The sequence below is a fragment of the Sus scrofa genome, chromosome 13 (genome assembly GCF_000003025.6).
Source record: "Sus scrofa isolate TJ Tabasco breed Duroc chromosome 13, Sscrofa11.1, whole genome shotgun sequence".
Lineage (NCBI taxonomy): Eukaryota > Metazoa > Chordata > Mammalia > Artiodactyla > Suidae > Sus > Sus scrofa.
Genome location: NC_010455.5, coordinates 182,371,208 through 182,399,145, shown reverse-complemented (window position 1 = coordinate 182,399,145; position 27,938 = coordinate 182,371,208). Strand labels below are relative to the sequence as shown.

The 27,938-nt window shown below is 36.2% G+C and overlaps 1 protein-coding gene across 1 annotated transcript in view; it reads left to right on the top strand.

Annotated features, from left to right (window-relative positions):
• C13H21orf91 (chromosome 13 C21orf91 homolog) overlaps positions 1 to 24,559 on the top strand; it is a 34,476-nt gene extending 9,917 nt beyond the window's left edge. The window contains exons 3-5 of the mRNA XM_003483342.4: positions 16,613 to 17,149; positions 18,137 to 18,199; positions 19,669 to 24,559. Coding sequence (XP_003483390.1) covers positions 16,613 to 17,149; positions 18,137 to 18,199; positions 19,669 to 19,835 — 767 coding nt within the window. The 3' untranslated portion in view covers positions 19,836 to 24,559. The remainder of the gene's footprint in view (positions 1 to 16,612; positions 17,150 to 18,136; positions 18,200 to 19,668) is intronic.

Genomic DNA, 27,938 nt, shown 5'->3' with positions numbered 1-27,938 from the left:
AGCTAGTTCAACTGTCAGATACTTAAGGGATTCACACTTATAGGTAAGTGATTTATCTAAATAAGAGTTAATATTGTTTGTCAGGTTTTGTATGTTTTACATATATTATTCTGTTCTTACAACTGTATGGAGTAGATGATAGGTTATCTCAATTTGATGAATGAGGGAAATAAGTAGAGAGTCGGGAGCACAGCATGGAAGTCCAAACCTAAAGTCTCAGATTCCAGAAAGTCCAACTGCCTCAATCATTTCTGCTCCAAAGGAAAATTACATGAACTCTTAAGAATTTAGGAAATATTAAGTAACTTTTAGGCAAAGTTACAGATGAATTACACAAATGGGAATGTTCAAGCAAGGAACAGAATTTGTGTCCATCCCAAGAAATGCTTTTTTAAGTTATTTCTACCTATGATATTATTTGATTAATATACATTCAGTGAAATATCCAAAAATAAACATTTCTGATGACTGAAGGGAATGGGGTGATACAATCTCCATATAGATTGTAATCTAAACAAATGATCTGTCAAGAAAATACAGTCTATAAAACTCTTGGATTAGATGGTGATCAGAGAGGAGGAAAGAATTAGAAAGAAGAGACACACAGTAACAGTCTGGCTAGTTCTGCCTGGAAGGGACAGGGAACTTGAGGTGTAGACAGACACTTATTACAGAATCATGCACATGTATCAGCTGGTGATGAGGTAGTGGTTCTAACACTGCTCTGAATCCTTCCAGCCATCCAGGTAGTGGAGGCTAACATACTTACCCTGATCATTTTCTTCTCAAGAGGGAATGGGGTTCTAAGTAAGTGAAGGCAGACTGTACAAACAAAAGTGAAAATGTCAGCACCTATTCTGGAACTGCACCCCCTCTTCCTTTTGCTCATCCACCCTGGTAGCTGAGCTTGGAACAACTTTATAGAGAGAAGAAACAGGTGGTAAGACACCATAATTATATATTTATAGCACTTTAAATGTTGCTTTTACAGAACCTTAATCTTCACATTATAAAGAAAATTAACATTAAGTGTGAATTTCAAATGTAATACATGAGAAATGTATAAATGATTGAAATCAAAGTAGTTAAGTAACATTGCAGAATTATCAAAATGTTATCAATTATGGTTCTAGTTAGAATGGTTTTAAATTATTTTAATCCACTTTGTCACACCATCTGTTAGGATTTTGATAAAGGCAATAAACCCATTAAAAACTGAGCCTTGGATTTATAGTATATAACAGTGTCTGTTTACAAATTTTAAACTCTCTCTGTTAGCTTTTTGGCATTACCCTCTCAACTGTATAACAGTAAGGCAAAATAGTGCTTTGTGTGTACCCATCAAAATCTGAATTTCAAAATTAAAGCTCTGTTCATAGCAATTTTTAAACACATTTTTTTCAGTAAATATTAATTGAGCCACTACTATATGCCAGAAATTGTTCTAGTAGCTAAAGGTAGTTAAACAAACATGAATCCCTGCCATTGTGAAGGTTACATGAGAAGATGGGACAATGGAATAAATAAAGTTAGATGGTATATTGAAAGGCAATATAGGATTATTTACCTTTTATGAAGTATAAATTCAATTACTGATTCATTCTTCTATGTATTATTTAAAATGCACACTTAGTGTTCATCATTTCCTATCAATGTAGAGGTTAAATTTAATAGACAGTAAAAGTACCTTTGGACTCCTGAAGTGATATACAAGTATACTTTAATGACATCTTTTATAGCTAAGATTCACAGTAACTGGTGGAATATTATCTACAATGAATTTAGTGAATGACAATTGCTAGTCTGTTTTGAAAACGGTGCCCATGTATGGAAGTTTGGTGGTATTGGAGGGGAAGTGTTTCAAAATTAACATGAAGTACTCTTTTATATTAAGTATCCTTTATAATCTTGACCATTTTACTTTGGCTCAGCAAATTTAATATATCAACAGTCAAGTTTCAGTTCAATATCAATCAACATTTTGGCTATATTTCTATTACAAAGTAGAATAAATACACTATAATAAAATATAACTCCTGTATAATATATCAAACAGTTCTCCAAAAAACTTCAGTTTTAGATTGCCAATGTATTTATTGACCAAATGAAAGTAAGTATCTGGGGAAAGAAATGAGAGTATCACAATTCCCAGTTGAGACTAATTATTGAACAATTTCATGCTTCTTACAGCCTGTCTCTGTTTTCTGCCACCCACTCTTCATTTATTAATCCTCTCTTCCATCATCTTAGCCACCTATAGTTATCTTCTCTGTAACCTGGCATAGTGACCAAAAAGATGATTAGAATGGCAGAAATATTCTTGTCTCCCACATTTAAAAGAAGAGAAAAAAAAGCAAGGGAAAAAGCTGCTTTCCTCTCTTTGCCTTAAGCCGTAGTTCTTGAAAGAGCAGTTTTCATTCGAGGTTGCCTCTGTCTCTACTCCCAACTTATTCTTCAGTGCTTCTATAATTTGCCTCCTCCTTCGCTTTCACCAGTGACTTCCTAGTTGTCAACACAATAAATAGTTTCATGTTCTTGCCATTTTTGAAATCTGACATTTAACATCTCCCTCTTTGTTGAAATACTGAGCTCCCTGGGTTCTGTAATAAAATAGGTCTGGCCTCTTATTTCTGCCCTCTTTTCTTCTTCCTAGGTCTGTTGCCTATTACGGGTCTCTGAAATTCTAGTGTTTCACTGAATTCTGTCCTTATTTTTTATTTCCCTCTCATATTGCACTCATCTGTTTCTTTCACTGCATTGGCTTCACTTCTGTAAACTGATGGAACTTCACAAACATATCACAGGCCATATCTTTTAAGCACTAGACCTATATATCCAAATGCCTGCTGGACCACTTCATTTAGATATTATTCTACAGGTGTCTTGAATTTAAGTTTCTTGAACTAAATTTATCTCCATATTTCCATATACACATGCATTTTTATTTCCTTCATTTTTGATTCACATGGAATTCTGGGACCCATACTCCAGAGATTTTTATTTCAGTAGTTGATTCTAAGAATTTGCATTTTAGCAAGAATCCCAGCTGACTCTTATGCAGGTGGTCTCAGGTCCAACCTTTTAAAACTGTCTGTAGTGAATGAATGGTTCCAGTTTCTTCAGGACTTTCCATGTAACGTTATGTAGATGCAGGGATCAATTATTGCCAGAATCTTACCTAACCTCTGCTTTTCAAGCTGTGTGTCCTAGCAGGAATGGTTTTTCAGTTTGCAAAGGCGCATTGGCCTGTGGACTTGTGGCAACCCTGTTCCCTCACTACTTCCTACCCACCCACCCACCCTCTCCATTCTGTCTGGCTCTGCGACCTATTGATTCATCCCAGTCTGTTCCAGACTTTGATTCCCACTGCTACACCTTTGACCAGGCCTTATTCCTTGTTACCAGTTCCACCTCAAGACCCACTTAATCAATTTCATGGAGTTTATCTCCCTTTCCCCATCACTGTCCCACACCGCTAGTTCTCTTAGTATCGCCAGAAAGGTCTTGAAAGTGCAAATCTGATCATGCCATTCATTTTCTTATAACTCTTCATTTATTCCTTACCGTTTTCTTCAGGTTAGGCTGTTAACTCCCTAACATGTCACATAAGACAGTTCTTGACCAGGTATCTGCCTAACTGGCTGCTCATCAGTCATCACCCCTTCAAAGATACTCTACAAGCCAGTTAGTCATTCGTGCCCCCACCCCTTGTTTCTCCCCTTTCTTTCTCACTTCTGTACTTTTGCTTATCTAGTTGCCTCTGTCCTAAACATCAGTGACTTCTTCCTCCTAAGTGTGCAACTCCTTAACCTTAGGAGTACATGTATTAAATAGAGGTGATGATAAATTACACCATTGCCCGTGTTCACGGAGCTGCTGTGAGGACTGCAAATGATGAGTATAGGAGCTCTTTGGTAAATACAGTATGTGATGGAAATGTTAGTTTTGATTTAAATTGAAATATAGAAGTGGTTTGGTTTTTATCTCATCTGAAAAGATGAAATTCTGCTGAAAAGATTGCTGTCATTTGTTTGTCTTTTGAACAGCTCCTCCTTTGCCAAAATAATTCAATGTTTATGTATATTGAGCAGGTTTGAATTTCTCTTGGGATTCTTAACTCACTGCACCACAGCAGAAACTCCCATAAGTTTACCTTTTTATGGTTTAATTTTCAGCACATTTTTCCGCTTTAACCACCATAGTTTCCCTCATATATTAGCTGCCCAGAAAATCCTTTCACTACAGTTCTTTGCTTTGTTTTGTTTCAGCAAAATGAATTGTGTTTACTTATCAGTGTCTTTTTTTTTTTTTTTTTTTTTTTTTTCCCTTGCTCCCTCTGAAGAGTCTTTGGGTCTCCAACAAGAATTGCCAGATAAAACTATATTGTGGTTATAATATTATTTTGGAGGAGAGGGACTTCTTTCATTGAAGGTTAAATACTTTTCTTTGCTAGATACATTGTCAGCCTAAGGAAATTCTCCATCTTAAAAAAAAATGCAGAATATTGGGATATTTTAGGTATGTATGTCTTATAACATTTCAGTATTGCATTAGAATCTTTTTTGTTTACTTCATTGGCACACACAGAACAATACTTAAAGCCTGACTTGTCTTGGACTGAGGAACAACACTGTATTCCTTCCTAAACCAAAATATTTAATGTTTTAGATTTTCACTATTTAAAATGATAAAAGATTTTCTTTCTCTCATAATAAAGTTTCCTTTTTTCCTTGAAAAAGCAAACTTATGCCTATTAGAGAAAAATCAAAATATAGGAATCAAAAAGAATATTAAGATTTATAATCTCATCTATCTGCCAATAATCTCAGTATTTTTGGTAAGTTTATTTTCTAAATTTGTTTCAGTGGCTATCACATTTTTAAATTTATAATGTTTTGCAAAGTAATTCAGTCATACATACAGAATGGTTTACAATTGCTAACCCCAAACTCCCAATCCATCCTTTTCCCTTCCCTCTCCCCCTTGGACACCATAAGTCTGTTCTCTGTGTCTGTTTTTATTTTGTAGATAAGTTCATTTGTGTCATATCTTAGATTCTGCATATAAGTGATATATGGCTTTTGTTTTTCTGACTTCAGTTAGTATGATAATTTCTAGGCGCATCCATATATGTATGTGATATTACCTATATGCATATACACACACATCCCACATCTCCTTTATCCATTTCTCTGTTGACATTTAGGTTTTTACCATGTCTTGGCTAGTGCTGCTATAAACATAGGGGTTCAGGTATCTTTTTGAATTACAGGTTTGTCCAGATATATGCCTAGGAGTGGGATTTCTGGATCATATGGCAGTTCTATTTTCAGCTTTTTGTTTTGTCTTTTTAGAGCTGCACCCGCGGCACAAGGAGGTTCCCAGGCTAGGGGTTGAATCGGAGCTACAGCTGCCGGCCTACGCCAGAGCCACAGCAACATGGGATCCGAGCCCATCTGCGACCTACACCACAGTGCCTGGCAACACTGAATCCTTAATCCACTGAGCAAGGCCAGGGATCAAACCTGCAACCTCATGGTTCCTAGTCAGACTTGCTTCTGCTGTGCCACGAGGGGAACTCCTGTTTTTAGGTTTTTTTGAGGAACCTCCATGCCATTTTCCATAGCAGCTGCATCAACTTATATTCCCATGAACAGTGTAGGAGGGTTCCCTTTTCTCCACAGTCTTCCCTGAATTTGTTATTTATACACTTTTTGATGATGGCCATTCTATCAGTGTGAGGTAGTAGGTACCTTGTTATAGTTGTGATTTGTGTTTCTCTGATAATTAGCAATGTTCAGCACCTTTTCGTGTGCCTGTTAGCCATCTGTATGTCTTCTTTAGAGAAATGTCTATTTAGGTCTTCTGCTTATTTTTTGATTTGGGTTTTTTGTTTTTGTTTTTGGAAATTAAGCCCTTATCAGTTGCATTATGTTTTTCTAAATTATTTTCTGCAGTAGGATTTATACATGTATGTGGTAAATTTGTTTAAAAATTAGATCAGGCTATATATACCATCTATAACCAGTCTCTTTATTAAATATATCAGATGTATCGTTCTTATGTCAATAAGTAAAATTCTACCACGATGATATTTTTTTTAAAGGTTGCACTGCATTAGACCTTAATTTTAAGAACTAGTTCATCATGGAAAGATTTTATTATACATTAGCTCTCCAAACCCTTTGTTCATATCAAAGTTTTTTTTACTCTAGAATTGCTATGATGCAGTTATAATAACATAGTCATAATATTTCTATTTTAGTGTTTTGCAGTATGGTTCATCAGTTGCTGCTTTTTCAGGCTTTAATTTTTCTTATCAAATGGTTGGTGAGTTTGTAGTGATTATTCCCCATCAATCTTAATTTTTACCACTTACTTACCTATAGTAGTAACTGAATTATAAATGCCTTCAAATTCACTCTGTAAAGCATGAATGTAAGGCATAGACAACTAGATTTTCAGAAACAGTGATTCAAATGTATGCAAAGAAGTTGAGATGCAAAACATGTTTTAGGAGTTCCCACTGTGATTCAGTAAGATCAGCAGTGTTTCTTCAGCACCAGAATGCTGGTTTGATCCCCTGGCCTGGCACAGTGGGTTAAAGAATCCAGCGTTGCCATAAACCGCAGCATAGGTTGAAACTGTGACTCCGATCTGATCCCTGGCCTGGAAACTCCATATTCTGTGGGACGGCCAAAAAATAAGTAAAAACAAAAAAATAATGATGTTTTATAAATAGCTGTAGGGCATCTTTTCATTCTGTTTTTCTTATTTGTGAGTAAGTAAATAAAAGTTAGAACCTTAACTGGGCAGACAAGCAGTTCAGGAGATAAAGGGCTAAGTTCTTAAGGCTATCACATTTTTTGCTTTTGAAGCCATACATTTCCTTTGTCTTAATGGTGTACCTCTCCTCTTTCATTCGGTGTTATTATGAAGGACTATTTCTCCCGGCCAGCTTTTGTTTAGGTAATGTGTATCTTTTTAACCTTACCTATTTTTAGGAAAGTTTTTTCCCCCCTGCAAACTAGTGTCTCCATATGTATGCCACATAAGTGGGTATTTAAAACTTAGTCATGTTTTAGTTATTTTGGGTAGCTTTTTAGGAGTCTAATGATAACTTTATGCACACACAAAAAATTTTTAAATGTCAGTACATTCGGTTAGAACTATTTAGGAGAAAAACAGAACAAGTAGAGGGTTACTTGGGTCAGTTGGACTACTGAATTAAATTTTTTAAAATATAACTCAATTCTGTGTGCCACTTAAAAATTAAAGTCTAAATATGATATGTTTTAATGTGCTAGAAAAACAAATTTAGCTTTTTATATGTGTGGCTGCCGTGAGCTTGGTATCCTGAATATGAATAGCTTCCATTTGTGTTCTTTTTCCAAGTACCCTTTTATTTCATCAGTTACCTATGGACAGCCTGCCATGTCCAATTTGGTAAACTAGCCACAACATGGTTATTTAAATTTAAGTTAATTAAAATAGAGGCAAACTATTGCCTTTGGAATGGATAAGCAATGGGATGCTGCTGTATAGCACTGGGGGCTATATCTAGTCACTTATGATGGAGCATGATAATGTGAGAAAAAGAATGCATATATATACATGTGACTGGGTCACTTTGCTGTACAGTAGAAAATTGACAGAACACTGTAAACCAGCTATAATGGAAAAAATAAAAATCATTAAAAAATAAGTTAATTAAAATTAAAACTTTAGTTCCTCTGTCGTCCCAACTGCATTTGAGATGCTCAGTAGCCGTGTGTGGCTATTGTATAGCACAGACTAAGGACATGTCCATCTTCTTGGAGTTCTATTGGACATTTCTGGTTAAAACAGGTAGTTAAATTTGAGAGTAGAATTGAGTGCGGATTGTTATTTTTTATTAATGCCCTGTTAGTAATAAACAGCTGTTATGTAGGTGTGTTTCCCCAATTTCCCAAGTGTTATAGAAAAAGTAAAATTCACTGAGAAAGGCTTTCTTCTTGACACATGACTTGCAATTTATATATCCATCAATACAAGAACTCTATTCTCCTGGGCTACTTTGGATATTTGAGGTTGAGATTTATCTTTTAACATCATCTCTCTCTTCGCTGACTGAAATTTGCCCTTATAACTCATTTATTGGATTAAAGCTGCTTTAACTAACTGCTTAATCCTTCTCTTTAGCACACACAAGAACTTTAAAATGGAATACACATCTCTTAAGCTGAAATCTGCTGTCTAAAGACCACCTGTTGGTATATCTTTAAGGCAGTGATTCTCAAAATGTGGAAAAGCAAGTTGCTGAATCCATCTGTGTACTGGCTTGGTACAGTTGCCAATAATTCCATCTGCTTTTGATGCAGAGATAAGCAGTTACCTATTTTAAATAAATAGTAGGTTGGGTATTGGATCATGGCAGACTCTGAGTGGCGTTGAGGGGGAGGGGAACGGGCACTGTTTATCACAGTACTCACTAAGGCACATAAGACAACTCATAAAATTTAACAAGAGGAAGGAAGGAGGTGCTCCAGCTATCCATCCTTGCCTTCTCAGCTTCAATCTAATCTACCTTTCATCAGTGACAGGATAGACAATCCAAGCATCCTCTCACTGAGTGGCTATGACTAGCAGTAGGTATAATGGTAGTAACTCTTCTTGAATCATGGCATGGCTGCTGCTGCTAGATCATCAAATGCAGAGTAGCCTGGTCACAGTGAGTGTCACAGCATCATTGGGACAACTGTTATTTACACAGAAGCAGTCCAGACCTATATCATCACAGTCTTCATGTCATGTAAAAATCAGTAACCAACGTGGCTGTGGAGCTTGCTAGGTCACAAGTGTACCTGCACACTCAAACGGAATGATAAAAACTGAATTGAAGAGCACTTGCCCAATTTTCTGATGGCCGATGCTTCTCATTACCAGCCAGTTGCTATTAGATCTTGGTAATTCTGGTTTTAAGAAAAACCAAGAAATTGGAAGTTGTACGTGGATCTCATTTAAAAAAAAAAAAAAAAATGTAGGCTAAACAGAACTTGCTGCAGTACGGATCCAGACTTCACACTGTGGGCATGCCACCTCTACTTATAGAACTTTCCCTCTTTTCCTTTTATCAGAAATGAGAATCTGATCCTCATGAACAAAGACATAGTATCTCAATCCTTTCATTCTTGGTACAGCAAAATTTAGCTCTTCTCCCATTTTTACAATTAACACTTGCTTAGAGAAGCACATAAACATGGCTTAACATGGGCAGCACATAAATGTGTAGGTGCTTATTCTCCCTTTCCTAGCAACCAAGACAAGATCATCATAAAAACAAAACACCTTAACTCTTGGAAAATTATTTATGCTGGGCAAAATGTGAGCCTCCATAAAAAAGATTTTGAAGCAGTACTGTGTAAACTGTTGCACAAATGTTGGTCATGTCTGAAGGCAGTGTGCTTAAAATTTCCTCACAGCCTGTTAACAACCTGGAACTTAAATTATAACTAAATTTTCTTGCCTTATTTAAAAATTAAGAAAGAACACACAAACCCACCATTTGGAAAACCAATAGTGCCAGTTCTCTTTTTTTTAACATTAGAATACTAAAGTTGAAGCACTTACTCTTAGAGCTTTCCAGTCTCCTTATGATATGATAATATGTATTACAGCTTTGCATCCAGCTATTGGTTGAATTATATTTACCTATGGAATACCAAATTATATGAAGCCAGTCCTTTGGGAAATAAAATAGTCAAATTCAAGAGGAAGGATAATTGGCACAGTAGACATTCATGAGGCAGTTGGACGATATGATTCAAGAATGTGTAAAGTTAGTTCCCATCGGCACAGCAGAAACAAATCCGACTAGGAACCATGAGGTTTCAGGTTTGATCCCTCGCCTTGCTTAGTGGATTAAGGATCCGGCGTTGCTGTGAGCAGACGCAGCTCTGATCTGGCCTGGCTGTGGCTGTGGCCAGCAGCTGTAGCTCCAGTTAGACCCCTAGCCTGGGAATCTCCACATGCTGTGGGTGCGGCCCTAAAAAGACAAAAAACAAACAAAAAAAAAGAATGTGTGCAGTTAAAAGCCATATAGCATCCGTGTAGTTGGCTAAAAGATGATGCTATTTGACAGGATCAGCTGGGCATCAGCAAATGATTGCTTAGCTTACCTAATTACCACCAAATCATAAATAAGATCTTCAAGAGGCCAGGGGTGAAAGCAGCGGGAGATGGGACATGTGATAGAACTTGTTAAGTATTCTGGGTTTTGAGACTTTTTTTTTAGTGCCATGTGGAGTATTGTCACATGAGAGGAATATCAAATATATGCATGGAAATATCTTTATTTCAAATGTGTAACAGTGATAGGTAGAAAGGAAAATTTATATTTGAATGGCTTTTGCTCTTTTATGGGTTTAACCAAGTTTTCTTAAAGCAAATTGATCCTAAAGAGGAATTTAAAGAATAGAACTGGGGATGGCATGCCAGATGGGTTAGTGGGAAGGTTTTCAAAGTATGTGAGAATGGCATAACAAAATCAGAAATGAAATGAAAGTGGGAAAAGACTTTAAAAAAAAAAAAACTATTAAACAGAAACAGCTTTTCTTTTTAAAATACAGCTGCCCATATACAAATACACTGCCTATATAGATTTCTAAACAGCATCTATCCAGAAGAAACTATTACACACTTTAAAAAAGGCCAACAAGCACATGAAAAAATGCTCAACATCCCTGATTATTAGAGAAATACAAAACTACCATGCGATACCACCTCACACCAATCAGATTGGCCATCATTAATAAATCCACAAATAACAAGTGCTGGAGAGGGTGTGGAGAAAAGGGAACCCCCCTGCACTGTTGGTGGGAATGTAAATTGGTACAACACTATGGAGAACAGTATGGAGGTATCTTAGAAATCTATACATAGAACTACCATATGATCCAGCAGTCCCACTCTTGAGTATATATCCAGACAAAACTTTCCTTTAAAAAGACACATGCACCCTGCCTGCTCATTGCAGCACTATTCACAATAGCCAAGAGCTGGAAACAACCCAAATGTCCATCAACAGACAATTGGATTAGGAAGATGTGGTATAGATACACAATGGAATACTACTCAGCCATAAAAAAGAATGAAATAATGCCATTTGCAGCAACATGGATGGAACTAGAGACTCATACTGAGTGAAATAAGTCAAAGAGAAAGACAAATACCATATGACATCACTCATATCTGGTATCTAATATACAGCACAAATGAACCTTTCCACAGAAAAGAAAATTACGGACTTGGAGAATAGACTTGTGGTTGCCCTGGGGGAGGGGAAGGGATTGGGAAGAATTGGGAGCTTAGGCTCAATGGATGCAAACTATTGCTCTTGGAATGGATTAACAATGAGATCCTGCTGTGTAGCACTGAGAACTATTGTCTAGATGCTTACAATGCAGCATGACAATGGGAGAAAAAATTATGTATACAAGTATATGTAACTGGGTCCCCATGCTGTACAGTGGGGGAAAAAAAGGTGTTGGGGGAAATAACAATAAAAAATAAATTTAGAAAAAATGTTTCCCCATGCTGTACAGTGGGGGAGAAAAAAAAGTGTGTTGGAAATAAAAATAAAAAATAAATTTAGAAAAAATGTTTCCCCATGCTGTACAGTGGGGGAGAAAAAAAGTATGTTGGGGGGAAATAACAATAAAAAATAAATTTAGAAAAAATGTTAGCAAATATAGTTGCCAAGTAAGGTCTTAGTTCTCTAATAATCATGAACTGAAGACACAAAGTTACATGGACATACTGGGGTATGTCAGTTTTCACAGTAGTTAGAATGTCAACTGCATTGGCCCTCCCAAATTTTTATTAGGAAGTTGTACTGCAGTTTTAGTTGAACTGGTTTGGAAATTACTTATAACTCAGGTCCTCAAAAATATCAACTCATTTAATTGCATTTAGATTCATTCCCTTTCCAAAGCTGCTGAACAAATTAGTGCTTAGAGCTGTTTACACTTGTAAATGCAATTAAAATTGTAAAGTCTATTTTGAAACTCACTGGGACCTCTGATAATAGCAGTGGTTGTATCTCATATTAATTCGAACCGATGAGATAGAAAAAAACAATCACTTGAGTTTATAAAATGACACATGTTGTTGATACAAATTAAGTGAACTACTCTCTTTTCTAGATTAAAAACTATTTCGTTCAAGTATATGAAGTAATCAATGTATTATAGTTTTCGAATTTTTTGTTTCCTCTGCTACTGCATGGGATATCTTAAACTATGTTTATAAAACAAATATTTTCAAATTGAAATTAAATTTTTAGTGTGCTAAAGAAATTTACAGGTACAGACCTGGATGAATGAGTTATAGTTAACATAAAACAGCCTTGTTGTATATTCACTGTATGTATAGTTCTATTAAAAATACGTAACTGAGTAGGAATTCATGTTTGGCATATTGAATGGTGCCACAAGAATGCCATCTCTGTGTCAGTATCACTCATCAGTTATTGGGACTGATGACACATTAAACTAAACATAGGAGTAGCTTCACTGGAAGATACCTTTAATAAACCTCTGAGAGCCTGACAAAAGTACACATCCTGGAGTTCCCACTGAGGCACAACGGGATCGGGGGTATCCCGGGAGTGCTGGGACACAAGTTTGATCCCTGGCCCTGCACAGTGGGTTAAGGTTCCAACGCTGCCGCAGCTGTGGCCTAGGTGGCAACCACAGCTCGAATTTCATCCCTGGCCTGGAAACTCTATATGCCGTAAGGTGGCTGGAAAAGAAAGGGAACATCCTTAGGTACCTTGCTAGGATGGGCAAAACTTCATTGCAGTAGATCTCAAATAATAATTGGTAGTAATAAGTGTTTTAATATCATTTTAGTTATCCTTTATTCATTTAGTTTTTGTTATAGTACTCTATGTGCCAGGCACTATGACAGTGAAGATGCACATAAAGCAGTTTGGTCCCCTTTCTCACAGAACTTAGCTTTTAGCAGGAGATAAAGGCCAGTGGAGAAGCAATTGTAAAATCTGGTGGGATTAACTCAGGTGTTACTGGTTAGAAAAGGCTCTTGGAGGAAGTGAGGACCAGATAGGAGATAATGATGAAGATCCAGATACAGGGTGAAAGAACTTAAGATGTTTTGCTGCTAGATTTCAGAGGGGTATCTATTAAGACAGACAGTAAAACATGTGGAAGGAGGGTGCAGGGAGGACCTGTCAAGAAGCACACCCAGGTTTCTTCCTTGAGCGGTTGGTGGTCACTGCCAGACTTAGGAAGAGGATTGGGTTTGGGGATTGGGTGTTAAGAATGGAGGAAGAAGAGTTTCGTTTAGGCAGAGTGAGTTTTAAGGTACCAGGCTGTGGGACAGCTAAGTAGAAATACTCCCTACATTCAGAACTCTTCTTGCCATGGCACTTTTTTATTGTCCTTTTAGGGGATTTTTCACCTAAATGTCTGAAATTTTTTTTATTTAGGTATTTTCACAGTAAAGTGAACACTGTAGTTCTCTGATTTGCTGTTCATCTCAGCAGATTACCAATAGGCATATAGTCATGTGCTTACTGGGTTCCAAGCATTCATCTGAGGATTTAAGTAAAAGCTAAAAGAAAAAATTATTCCTGGAGAACAGAAAGTTATGTTCTTTGACTTACTAAGAAGCAATGTTAAGTTAAAAAAAAAAAAAAACTTTAAAAGCCTACATTATTCTTCAGATAAACATCTATTATATTGTCATTGAAGCTCTGGGGTGCCTCAGGAAATCCGTTCCATGTAATTTTTTACCCTTTTTAATACAATTTCTGAACAGTCCAAATTTTTAGAAATCCAAAAGAAAATTTAACAGCAAAAAATAATGACTTTCTGTAGTCTAGTTTAGAACTCTTTTTCTGTGCTGAAGAATTTCCTTTCATATAAAGTAATTTACAGTGTTTAGGTTCAACTAAATCATTCCTGCATGGATTAGTGCTGTGGCCACAGACCAAGTGAGAATGAGACCACTTACTGTTTCAGGGATTGGCTAGCCATCTGTTGGCAGCGAGACTTGAGAGAGTTTATAGAGAAGCAGGTAAGGAAACTAATGAATTTTCCAAAGTTAGTAAAGTAAGCAAGCTCCAGGTTCTCTCTGCCTAACAGTATTAGAATCAAACAGCAGAATAGAGATATTTCTTATTTGGTCTATAATGGGTACTACCTTTTTATCTTAATTATGATACAACATATACATAATAACAAACTTGGAATAATTTTATTCTAATCAAGGTTTGTGAACTTCCTTTTTATGCTAACTTACCAGGTTTTGAATGTGTACACCATGTTGTCAAGTAGAACTTTGAGGTTTTGCACTTAAATATTTTAATTTTGCTGGAAATTTGACCTAGCCAGGCAATAACTGGTAAGATATATATGTATATGTGTGTATACACACACACACACACACACAACTGTAATACAGTTACCAAATGGATACATAAAATGTGTTTGAAATTCTGCTTGATTTCAGTTTTTGCGCTCAGTGGAAGAAACAAGGCTGAGATAGTTGAGTTTACCGTGTAAGAGCAGTTGTTCATGACCACGTCCACTGTTAGTGTTTAGGAGCTGTGCTTCCGTTGCTTCCTTAGGGGGGGAACTGACAGCCCATTTAGCACTGGTTTTGGCAGTCTCAGCAGGACTCATCATTGGCTGATGTTACATCATTTTCGAACAAATTAATATTTGCAAGCACTTTTGTACCTGATTTAATACAAAGTACAAATACCTCATTTTCTTAGTGTTAGCCAGAGTTTGAGTTCTGTTAAAATTGTTACAACTTCAATTTTTAAAACAAGTGATGAATGCAGAATGTAATTTTTTCTAATGCATCAGCTAAAACTTTTTTTTTCCTAATTTAGTACCTGAGTGGCTTTCCACTTACTCTGTTTTCAAACCTAAGCAGATGTAGACTGGTTCTGGCAGGCATTAATTTTCAGTTCCGCATCTTTTTTTTTTTTTTTTTTTTTTTTTTTGTCTCTTAGGGCATATGGAGGTTCCCAGGCTAGGGGTCGAATCAGAGCTGTACCCACTGGCCTACGCCACAGCAACACAGGATCCAAGCCATACTGCGGCCTGCACCACAGCTCACAGCAACGCGGGATCCTTCTCCCACTGAGCAAGGCCAGGGATCGAACCTACAACCTCATGGTTACTAGTCAGGTTCCCTTATTCACCTTCAATATAAAGCACTGCTGTTTGACTTTACATAACTTTAAACTTATGAAAATGTATGAATGTACTCTATATTTCAAAGTGTGTTATCTATTTGAAAATGTATTCTATATTAAAAAAAAAAATCGAGACAGTAAACTCTACCAAAAGTTGGGAGATAAAAAGGCATAATAACAAAAAAATTTTTTTAAAAAGGTAAAATATAATAACATATCCATTATTTTTGGTGTCTGATGAACACTTGTGAGTTGAAGAATTATACTGGCTATTATATCTTGGTACATTGAATTTGTTGCTGTATGAAAAATAATTGTGTGTAATGCATTTCTTCTAGAGATAAAATTATCTTGGAGTTCCCATCATGGCTCAGTGGTTAACGAATCCGACTAGGAACCATGAGGTTGCGGGTTCGATCCCTGGCCTTGCTCAGTGGGTTAAGGATCCAGCATTGCTGTGAGCTGTGGTGTAGGTCGCAGACTTGGCTCAGATCCCGCGTTGCTGTGGCTCTGGCATGGGCTGGCAGCAGTAGCTCCAATTAGACCCCTAACCTGAGAACCTCCATATGCTGCAGGAGGCCCCAGAAAAGGCAAAAAGACAAAAAAAAAAAAAAAAAGAGAGAGAGAGAGAGAGATAAAATTATCTTGACAAAGTTTTAGTATCAACCAAATGTGAAAACATTTTAGATGCTTTTATTACTTTAAAAAAATCAATGAATTTGAGGCTTTATTAATGTGTATGTTTCTGGCTCTGGTTTATCTTTCCCTAATAAAAACATAATAATTTGAGACTATGATTTACTGTGTTTTTATTAGAAAAAAATTGTCAAGCACTTCTCTAATTGAACCTATAACAGAAATTTTTTGCATATGTGTACTTCAGGGGATAAGTGAAGAAAGCACTATTTTTAATATAAAGACCAAGATTCTGTAAATGTAAGTTGCTGGTTCTGTAGTATTTTTTATATCGTGCAATAACATTCCTCTGGACTAAGGTTGAAGTTGAACTATTAAGTCCTTAGAAAGGCTTTACTATTCATAATAATTTAGTATTACTGAATATATAGTTAAATTGAAGCATAAATTGTTAGGCCATATTTTATATTTTTAACATCAACATTCTTTAGTATTTTCCCCCTAACTTACAAATTATCAGTGACTCTTATTTTACTAAAACTTTGGGTTTTTTTTTTTTTTTTTTTAAGATTTGTATTTTCTCTGTTTTTTGGCCACACCTGGGGCATGTGTAAATTCCCAGGCCAGGTATCAAACCAAAGCCACAGTGGTGATGATGCTGAGTCCTTAATCACTAGACTACCAGGGAATTCCAAGATGTGTATTTCTTAATGCAACTTATAAAAAACAAAATTGTCTCAAGTCTTCTGTTTCCTTTTTTTTCTTTAGGAATACCAAAATCTAATCTCTTGCACACCAAATCGTTAAGGGGCCACAAAGACTGCTTTGAAAAATACCATTTGATTGCAAATCAGGATTGTCCTCGATCTAAGCTTTCAAAAAGTACTTATGAAGAAGTTAAAACCATTTTAAGTAAGAAGATAAACTGGATTGTACAGTATGCACAAAATAAGGATCTGGATTCAGACTCTGAATGTTCTAAAAATCCCCAGCGTCACCTGTTTAATTTCAGGCATAAGTCAGATAAAAAGTTACTCCCACAGTTTGACTCCCAAGTTCCAAAGTATTCTGCAAAGTGGGTAGATGGAAGTGCAGGTGGTCTGGCAAACTGTACACAGAGAATATTGGAACAAGGGGAAAATGCAGACTTTGGGCTTGCTGTGTTACAAGATTCAAGTACCACTCTGTGCCACAATGGTGTATTGTGGCCTCATAGTCAAAACCAGGAACAGAAAAAAGAAAAGACAATCTCTAACCCAGAGGCTAACGTCCAGACCCAGCATCCACATTACAGCAGAGAGGAATGTAAGTAAAATGGGGAAATGTAAAGGTTGGAATTTTGTTGGATTTTTTCGTTTTATATATGTGATGTTTCAAGAATTTTGCTGAATTATAGATTTGATAAATACAGTATTTAAATGAAAGATTCACCTTAGCAAAAATGAGATATCTTAATACCCTCAGTTCTTTGGAATATTCCTCAGGATGTCCTAAAGCATTAGAATTCTGCAGTCCCACCATTTATTTTGCCATTTTAAATTATTAATGGGATGGAATCAACAAAAAGTGAATTAGGAAGTTCAGGGTTCATGTAGTTTAAAAGTACAGCATCAAACCATTGACAAACACACACTGTCAAGTTGCTAATCCCTACAAGACTAATTGGGGGTGGCATTTCGAAAGCAAAAATCTGACATTTACTAAAGGCCAGAGGTAATGTGTGCACTTAGACAAGGTGACTCATTCAGTCTGCATCAGTTTCTACAAAAACTCACAGAAGCTGAGATAATTTTAATTAACTTAAAATCAAGTGATCTTAGAGCTAGAAGGGCCCTTGGGTATATTTGTTGAGAATTCATTGATTCTACATATGAATTATGTAAGGTTCTACAGGGAGATAAACAAACTGATTTTTCAAACTATTTCCATAGTTCTTTAGTATTTTTCAAGCTGCAGATTGTGGAGCATGTAGTACTCAAGCAAAATCAACTTGATGGGTAGTGACTAGCACTTTTTAAAAACTGAAACAGCATGGGAAAGATACAAAGTATTTTTCAGTGAACTTTCTGTTCCAGATGGAGGTAGACTGGCAGAGATGTAAAACATGTTTTTTACTGTGGCTTGTGGTCAGGTTTTGAAAACTCAACACTATAGTTCATGAATCCTAGGATCCTGCTGAACATTATGTTGGGAGATAATGCAAGTAATTTTTTTTAATAGGATATTGTTTTGGTGGTATAGACAACTTATTTTCCCAGATTGCCATGGTAATAATATATTTTCATGTTTCAGTGAATTCAATGACTCTTAGTGAGGTAAAGCAACTGAATGCAGAGCTCCGACAGCAAATACAAGGTAAAGATTCAGTGTCAGTGCTTTTTATATGTGCAACTTTTGATACAGAAAATCCCCTATTAGCTTCATCTGCATTTAAATTTAGAAATGGGATTAGAACTTATTAGAGTTTTCCTGAGCAAAAAGAATAAGAAAACAGCTTCTTAATGAACAGCAGGTCAAATGGGTTTCTCTTTTTTAGGTGAAAACAAACTACAACTTAATCTCTGCATCTTACTAACACATTTTTGACCACCTACTACTGTGCCAGGCATTGTACAGATGTGCTCCATAGCCGTTCTCTGAGGCAGCTGGCATCGGCCCTATTTTTATTATTATTAAAAATTTCAAACACAAAACTAGTGAGAATAGTACAGTGAAACCCTTAACCTGTCTTCCCCACTTTCAACCGTTATCAAATGCTTAGCTAATTTTCCTTCATCTCTGGTTGCAGCCTTCTCCTCGCCCCACCCCACCTTTAGCATTGATTATTTTGAAACAAAGCCCAGACAACATACTGTTTTGACCATAAATAGTTTAGGATTTACTCTAAAGGAGATAACATTTTTTAGGCAATCACAACTTCACTATCACACCTTAAAAAAAATAAATGGCTGGTAATCTGTTAACATCATCAAATAGGATGCTAACACAAACAGCAGTTAGTGTTCAGATTTCCCAGGCATCTCTTCCTTTTTATTTCCCCCTACAATTGATTCCCCTATAGGGGAGGAAACTATGCTTCAGAAACATTAAGTTGTTTACAGTTGCAGTAGTAACATATTAAGTATTCTAACCCCTGTCTTTTTAACTCCAAAGCTAGTGGTTGTTCTTGACCACAGTCTATCGGAATAATAAAATTATAATAGTAATAGCAACTTAAATTTATCAAGTACTTATTCGGTGTTAAGTACTTTACAAGTATGATGTTATCTAATCCTCATGATAACCCTGTGAGGTGCTTACTTCCATTATCAAGGTTTTACATAGAAAATTAAAGACATAGAGTAAATTAAAACATAATAAGTTACTTGCCTGAGACTCATAAGAGTCAAAACCAATGGTTCAAAAATCCAAGTAGTCTGATTCCCATGCCTCTTAGAGGAGATTTCAGACCTGGATACTAATGAGTACTTCACTGTCCGTAAGCATATTAGATGTTGACTGAGCCTATTTATCTATTCAGATTTCTCAGAAAAGTGTCTCAGATGTAGTTGTAACTGCCATTTCTGCTGTGCATCTCTATAGTCATCGCTTATGACTCTCAAGTTTCATTTAATGGAGAAGAGGAGAAATACAATATTTCAGTTGGCTATGCAAAGCATACAGCTTCTTGGGGTCATCAGAACACAACTGTTTCCTTGGTTTCAAACTACTTTCATTGCAAACATTCGCCCTGTACATTCATTTCAGTTATGGCACTTAAAATATAAATCATAGGATTAGCCTGCTGTGTACTAAAAATGGAACTACTTTTTTAATCTTTACAGAAGTCTTTGAAGAGTTAGCCCACCAAGTGCAAGAAAAAGATTCTTTGGCCTCACAGCTCCATGTCCGCCACATTGCAATCGAACAGCTTCTTAAGAACTCTTCCAAGTTACCATGTCTGCAAGTGGGACGAACGGGAATGAAGTTACATCTACCCATAAACAACTGAACTCAGTTTACACTTATTTCCTATGCCCTGCCATTTTTTGATCAGTTAGGCATGCACAGTTTGAAGCTGAAGAAGGTTATGGTCAGTTATTTTATGGTCATTAAATTTGTGAAGCTTAAGACAACATTTAACATCTTTGTCAAATAAAGCAGATCTTAACTCTAGTCTTCTAGGGTTAATCATTTTGGTTCATTTGGGAAATGTTTTTTTCCCATAATTACTAAATGGCCCTAATTTTTACCACATGTGACTACTTAAATATACTGTTACAGTGTGATTTTATTAAACATATTCTAATGTAATTCACCTGTCAAAACAATAGACAGTTTACAGAGTTCTTAGATTAGTGTGAACTACTAAAGATAATTTTTAAGAGGGAAATGGAATTCATAATACCACCTCTTATTTATTATGAGCAATATTTTAATATGAAAATTTTATATATAAAAAATGCTATTTTAGGTACCTTTTCATTCTCTTTATAAATGTGTATTTGAGTGGTTCTGTATATTATATTTACACTTTCATGTGTGAATATGTTGCCCATATTTCAGATCACTGCATTTTATTCTCTTAATACACTGTTTTTACAACTATTATCTTGTTTTCCAAAGATAAATGTATTTAAGCATAGAAATCTATCTAGTTGAATTGTTTTGACTTCTGGTAACTCTTTGGAAAGAGGAATTAATAACTTTTTAAAGAATGCAGGAAAATAGAAGATATTTTTTTCTAACAAAGGCAGTTACGAGTTAGTTCAGGAAGAAAATGCTAATCTAGTTTTTATATGTCAGCTTGTCTCTGGAAGTAAAAGCCTATTCTACATCATTATTACTTTCCTTTTAATGACTTTGATGTTTTAGAATTTGGACAGTTTTAGTCAAGCCTCACTTCCAAGTCAAATGTAATATCTATCTTCAAATAGAATATGCCATGAAATTGTTGTCCTGTCTTTGAGAAGAATTAAAATGATTTAGTGTGCCACTCTGGATAAAAGTTCAAGAATCCTTCAGCTGTCCAAATTCTGCTGTCAACATCGTTGAAAGTTGTGCCCAAAGAAAGCATTGTGAGATATTTTCCTAAACTGTAGAATCTAAAGGAAAAGAGAAGATTACTTGACACAACAAAACAAAACTCTAATCCAAAAAAATAAGCCCATTTATAAGAGGATATTCTTATTAGTTGCCTGTTATGTTTCCAAAGAGTTCTGAAACTCATAGTTTGTCTCACAGGTAAATAATAGGTTTTCAAATAATGTATTATAGTAAAAGCTACAACCAATGCAGAATTAAAATGGGCTCTAAATTCTGTTTTCAACTGGTGCTTAGAATGTATTTATGAGGTAGGATCCTTTGCTTAATAGAAACTACGGAAAAGCCCTTTAACTTGGCAGTTTCATGCCTAAAGAAAGGTATGAATGATTTCTGCCTTACATTTGGCTCTGGCCCTGGCTTGGGTCAGATTTTGGTCTTAAACACAAAGATTATTTGGCTAAGCAAAGAAACACCTCAATCTAGTAGAGGACAGCTTTTTATGATGCTAAAATGTGTATGTTAAATTTGCCTCAGGATATTAATTGATATTTCACTAATTTTGTTTTGCTTTTTTTGAAATATAATTGCTTTTTGGAGGAGCTTTTGAAAGATGCTTTCAATTTCTCTCAATTGAGTCATCCAAAATGAATTTAAAATCCAGGGAGTGGGGATGCATTGCCTTAGTTTTGATAAGCTTTAAATTTAATGTGTGCAATATCAAAATGTCTATAAATTTATAGATTGAATAAAGATACTTCCTGATGATACTGGTAAGTATCTCAGTGCTTCATTCCTGTGATCACATTTTCAAATTTGACTTTACTTTTTTTTTTGTCATAACTCATTAAGAATGTTACCAGCCAGTGTGCTTGCATACATTTGTGCTTCTATTTAAATCACTTAGGGACAGTCATAAAAGTTTGGGATATGTTGCATTTGATACACGTAGTAGCTTGTTTCTAGAATATGAGCCATATGGTGCAGTCTCAAATACAACAGTCTTACCCAAAGCAAGTATTTGCTTGTTTCTTAAAGAGTTTCTGGCAAATATGTAGCTTTACTAATGAGTTTGGCACAATTGGATGGGATCGTATACGTACCAAGGTCTTAACTGGGGATTCTGATTTATTCCATTTAGATATTTCTACTTAAGCTCTTCAAAGGAAAGGTGCTCTTAAAAAATATCTGCGGTGCTGGTACTCGCACTAGAACCTAGTTTGGATGGATATTCTAGTAAAAAAATTTTGAAAAAAATATTTTGCACAGCAGTTTATCTAAAATTTGGTGATCTTATATTTCTATGTCAGTTTTCTTGAATATGCAATATTGTATATGCTAAAATAAGAATAAAGGATAGAGTCGAGTTCTACCTTGAGAGGACATGAAATACCACAAATATTGATTACCATACTTGGCTATTTTTCTGTACAGTTGTTTGTATCCTTTGAGGAAGTTTAGAAGAAAATCTCACACATACCTTCAGTTTCAAAATGGCAAAAGAGAGACTGCTAATCAGCCATTACTAACATTTTCATAGCTCAAATGATTAAGGGGAATGAAACAAGACTAATTTTTTTTTCACTTTAGATTTCATAATTAGACAAGTTGAACTAAGAAATCAGTTTCGAGTGGAAAGTAATTTTGACCACACAAGATTATTTAAATATTTAAAATCCTCTAGCCCTTTAAATTAAGCTAAAAATCTGTTTACTTTAGGATTATGATCCTTTAATCCCAGCACTTAATGTCCAGATTAGTCCTTTTTTTAAGGCATGCACGTGTAAAATAATGCACCAATAATAGATGATGCATGCAAGCGGCAGGATAGTGTTTTGTGCCATTATGTAGTTCCTTACACACAGTGCGGAGCAAAGAAATGTTACTAGTTTTTCAAATCATGTGTTCATTTTGTCACAAAGTATTCATTTTCATATACATTTGAGGATTATTTTTAAATAAATTCATGTTAGAAAGTGATTTCAGAAATATAGACAAAATATATTCTATTTTCTTACTGGCACCTTGACAGGCATCTTGAGATTTCTCGAGTTTTTTCATTTTACCATATTCCTTACCACTGAAAATGGTTTAAAGTGAGTTCTTTTTTGTTTGTATTTATTTATTTTTTTTTTTACTTCGGTGTTTACACTGTTGAGGATTATCAGCTTTTGCTGGGTTTTTTTTTTTTTAATTGATTTTTAGGGATCGATGTGTCTGTGCTAATGTTTATCAATTTTTGTTTTATTTTAAAAGAAATCTACCTGTGTTATTAATGTTGTAAAATGTAATACAAAATGTATATGCTCAAAACTTCAGTAGGAACTTTTAAAGAATAAATTATTTGTGTAGCTTAATAGGAGGTTTGGGTCAGTAATCATAAAATTACGGTTACGTGACATGAAAACTTTCAAGTGGTACAATGTAGAGTTCTTGTAGTGTTATTTTTATGCTAAAGTAAGATATTTGAGTATTTTTAAGTACTTAATAAAAAATGTACTACTCTGCAAATTTTTTTAAATATCTTTTGTTCAGACGTGGCTAAAAAACCCGACTATTTCACTTTGACATTTCATTGCATTTTCAACTTTAGGTTGGTGGAAATAATAATTTGGGGAAATTTGTGGAGGTGGGGAGGGAGAGAGTTTATTTACCAGAATAATAAGGTAATGTGGCTCTGGCACAAGTAAAGCTATCTTGGAGGAGGGCTATAATACTGTGCTTGGAATAACAAGGTTCTGTCCAGCGTCCAGCAACGCATTCACTTCATCCTTTTCTAGTTGCCCTTATTATTGTAGTCTAACCTATTAAGCAACTTGGTCACCTTGCTATGAACTCTATCAGCAATCTCTGGCATTAAGATTTCTTTAACATCTAGTTTGTAACTCTCCCTTTTCCTATTCTTTTTAGTTTATAAGAGTCCAAATTAAGAGTTCCCGTCGTGGCTCAGCAGCATTGAACCCGACTAGTATCCATGAGGACTTGGGTCCAATCCCCGGCCTTGCTCAGTGGGTTAAGGATCCAGCATTGCTGTGAGCTGTGGTGTGGGTTGCAGACAGGGCTCGGATCCCGTGCTGCTCTGGCTGTGGTGTAGGCCGGAAGCTACAGTTCAGATTGGACCCCCTAGCCTGGGAACCTCACATGCCACAGGTGCAACCCTAAAAAGACCAAAAAAAAAAAAAAAAAATCCAAATTATCAATACTTTTCAATGATACTGAATTAGTCCATGATTTTAACCTTATCAAATTAAAACATTAAAAAATCATGAAGATGAGTATTGCCCTCCACCCTCCCCTCAAAAAAGTGTTCATTAAACTTAACTACACAGAAAGGAAAGGGTGTATTTCTTCTTTCGAACATGTGTAGAATGTTTATTTCCATTCTACTACCTCCAAAAGAGGCATTTTAGAAAGTGTTCTGTAGTGACATACTAAATGCCATTCATACTATTATAATTTGTGTGTGTTAACCTTGCTTAATTTGAATAGAAATGCATACAATTGTGCTAAGATCTTTAAGAAAAGAAAATGAAGCTATAGTGATGAAAATCAAAGAAGTTTATTTAGCTTGGCTGTTGAACTTTGTTTTTAGAACTGCAATAATTTATATATTTGTATTGCTCTGCTTTGGAACCATTATGCTTGTCTACTATTTTTAATTTTACAACAATAAAATAAATATTTTATTATCTGTTAGCTTCAGTGGATTTTTTTAACTCTCCTTATATTTTTTTTTAAATGACTGGCCTAAATGAAAAGTTTTTGTTTTTCAGGCTTAGGGAGTCTGTTCTTAGAATTGCTATCTAATAATTTCTTAATTTTTTGTGAGAATCTTTTTCTTGATAGTTAATATTCTCTCTGCCCCATGCTTTCTAGATGTCTATGCAACTTTTTAATTCGAGTGTACTTTACATACAATAAAGACACAGATGTTAAGTGTTGTCTGAGTTTTACCAAGTGTATACAACTGTATAATCATCCTCTCCCCCAACCCCTTTCTGATCTCATCACTCCCCAGTTCCCTTCCACTCTGCTCTTCTGAACTCCATCACCATAATTTGCATTTGCCTGCCTTAGAATTTGACAGAATTATCCTACAGGATGTATTCATTTGCCTCTGGCTTTTTTCACACAACCGGCTGCTTTGAGATTCATCTATATTAGTGCAAGGATCAGTAAGTAGTTCATTCCCTCTTTTTTAGCTGACTAGTCTTCTGTTGTATATATTACAATTTGTTTATTCATGTGTTGATGGACATTTGAGTTGTTTCCAGTTTAGGGCTATAGGAATAAAGCTGTTGTGAATATTTTTAAATTGGCCTTTAAAAGGATATTAAAAATAGAAATTAAAATATTCAAGGAGTTCTCATAGTGGTTCAGTGGAAACAAATCCAACTAGGAACGATGAAGTTGGAGGTTTGATCCCTGGCCTCACTCAGTGGGTTAAGGATCTGGCGTTGCTGTGAGCTGTGGTGTAGGTCACAGACTCAGCTCGGGTCTGGTGTTTCTGTGGCTATGGCGTAGGCTGGTGGCAACAGCTCTGATTAGACCTGTGGCCTGGGAACCTCCATATGCCTTGGGTGCGACCCTAAAAAGACAAAAAAGAAAAAATATTCAAGATTCCTTGTGGTTAGCATTATGAATCTGAACATTAAATTACCATTTTTCCCACAAATGATTTTTAAAGTAATTTATATACCTTGTGGTAATAATTTTACATTAAGAAACAAAGACAGTTGTGCAAGAGATCAGAGGCAGATTACAAAATCAGGGATGTTTGAGAATGGAAACATTTTATGGGTTGCTAAGAGAATATTGAAAGTCTCTTCAAAGCCTAACAGTCTAAGTCAGATTACTGTTTTATGAAAGAAGCACTGAAGACTGAGAATCTGTTTTGGAGAAAGTACTGGAAAGAATGTCAGACCACAAATGAAATTGTTCTCCTGTTTAGCTTTAACTACTCCTTGATGTTAAGGGAAACTCCTCACTTAAACTTCTCTAAGCCTGAATTCACTACGCTTTGTAGGTAGTAAAATGTAAGCCTACTGCTGCTTCATCACCTTTGTTCCTGCCCAGATTCTGAGCCTCCCTGAGAATTTTCAGGAGTTCTGTGGCACAGCAGGTTAAGGATCTTGTATTGTCACTGGGGTGGCCTGGATTGCTGTTGTGGTGCAGGCTTGATCCCTGGCCTGAGAACTTCTGCATGCCTCTGGAACAGCCAAAAAAATAATTTTCAAACACTTGTATGATTGTTCGCCCTCATTTTTTTTTTTTTTTTTTTTTTTTTTTTGTTTGTTTTTTTTTTTTTTGGCTATCTCCCAGCACATGGAGTTCCCAAGCCAGGGATCAGATCAAAGCCACAGTTGCAACCTAAGCTGCAGTTGCAGCAACACACTTAACCCACTGTGCCGAGCCAGGTATCAAGCCTGCGTCCCAGGGCTCCCAAGATACTGCCAATCCCATTGTGCCACAGCAGGACTCCACATTTGTCCTCATTTTTAAATGTCATTATAGGACCCAGAATCTTTTGCAGGTGTCTTAGGGACTGGCAAGTAGGTGTGAATATGTTGGATAGAAAGGAGAGCTGCCACAGCTTTTATATCATTTCTATACTGGTATTCTAAATTATGCGTTAAAGAATTTTAACAGGTTTTATCTTTGGAATCTGATCTAGATGTCTTAGGTCCCTTCTAAAATTCCATTCCATCAGTGGATTTTTGCCTTTTGGGGGGTGGGAAAGGTGTGCTCTGCATCTGAATCCTGTTCCAGTGTTCAAATGTCACAGGCCACTTTTACCTGTGGAAGCAAAAACTTAACCCAACTTCCTTGCATCTGGGACACTCCACCCTAACTGGTGAAACAGCTGGGTAGGGAAGGATTCAAGCTGAGAGCAGCAGCATCTACCTACCAGTAGGGGAACCATCTGGTATCTCACACCCAGTGAGGGCAACAGTAGCCATTGCTCTGTGTGAATTTGGCCATGAACCTAGTACACAATCACCTTCGCTGCTGCCTGGTTTTCAAGCTTCCTGGGCGATCTCTAGACATTGAAAATTTCTTTCTAGCCTAAATCAATCAGTTACCTTCTGTGGCTTGTAACTGAGAGCCTGTTATACCTCACTTCATCCATGAATCCATGGCCAGTACTGTCCCATTCTGAGATCCTACAAAATTGGTTTCTAGAATGAAACTACTGCGAGTTCCCTCAACTATCCCTCGGGACTACTTGGTCCACCTGCTGGGTCAGCAGAAACTAATGAAAAGACTTTGAAAAAAAAAAATTAAAGCTTTTGGTAACATTGATGTCAGTTTTCCTGTTAAAAAAAGTTCATTGTTCCCAGGTGGGGTGACTGGAGCACGTCTCACTGCTCTCCACTAATTACTGACCACGATCACAGTTTGTACCCACCAGGACTTTGGAGGAAGTGATTGAATACAAACAGTGATGATCATAACTTCAGCTATGGCTTGACCTCTGATCTCCCTGATGATACTAAATCCACACACCCCACTCTCCACACACCCCACTCTCCACAACACCTCTGTGACTACTTCAGGCCTTTGATGATTTGCATTTGTTCTGTCTCTGTTTCTCCTCCAAACCAGTGGTTCTCTAACTTTGAGTTTCAGGAAGCATACATCACATGGCTGCACCTCCAGAGCTTCTGAATCAATAGGTCAGAAGTGGGACCTAAGAATTTCATCTATCAGAGTCTCAAGAGATGCTGCTCATGCTGGTCTACACAGGACTTTGCAAACCACTGGTCCAAACCATCCACTGCCTCAGGGTTTACTTCCCAAAAGATGTGGTATTTCTTCTTCCTTGCTCAGACTTTTCTATATTACTACTGCCTAGAGAACAAAAAGCAATCCCCACAGCTCAGCATTAAAAGCCTTCACCATTTGGCTCCCACCTATACACCACTTTAATTATTCCATCGAATTGAGATTGTATTCCAGGAACTCTTAACAAGGCCTGTAGGCTTCGGGGCTAGGGGACATAAAAGCCAATAGGGCTTTATTGGCCAACTGAAAAGGATTCTGCCCAAGGATTAAATAAATAAGAGTTGAA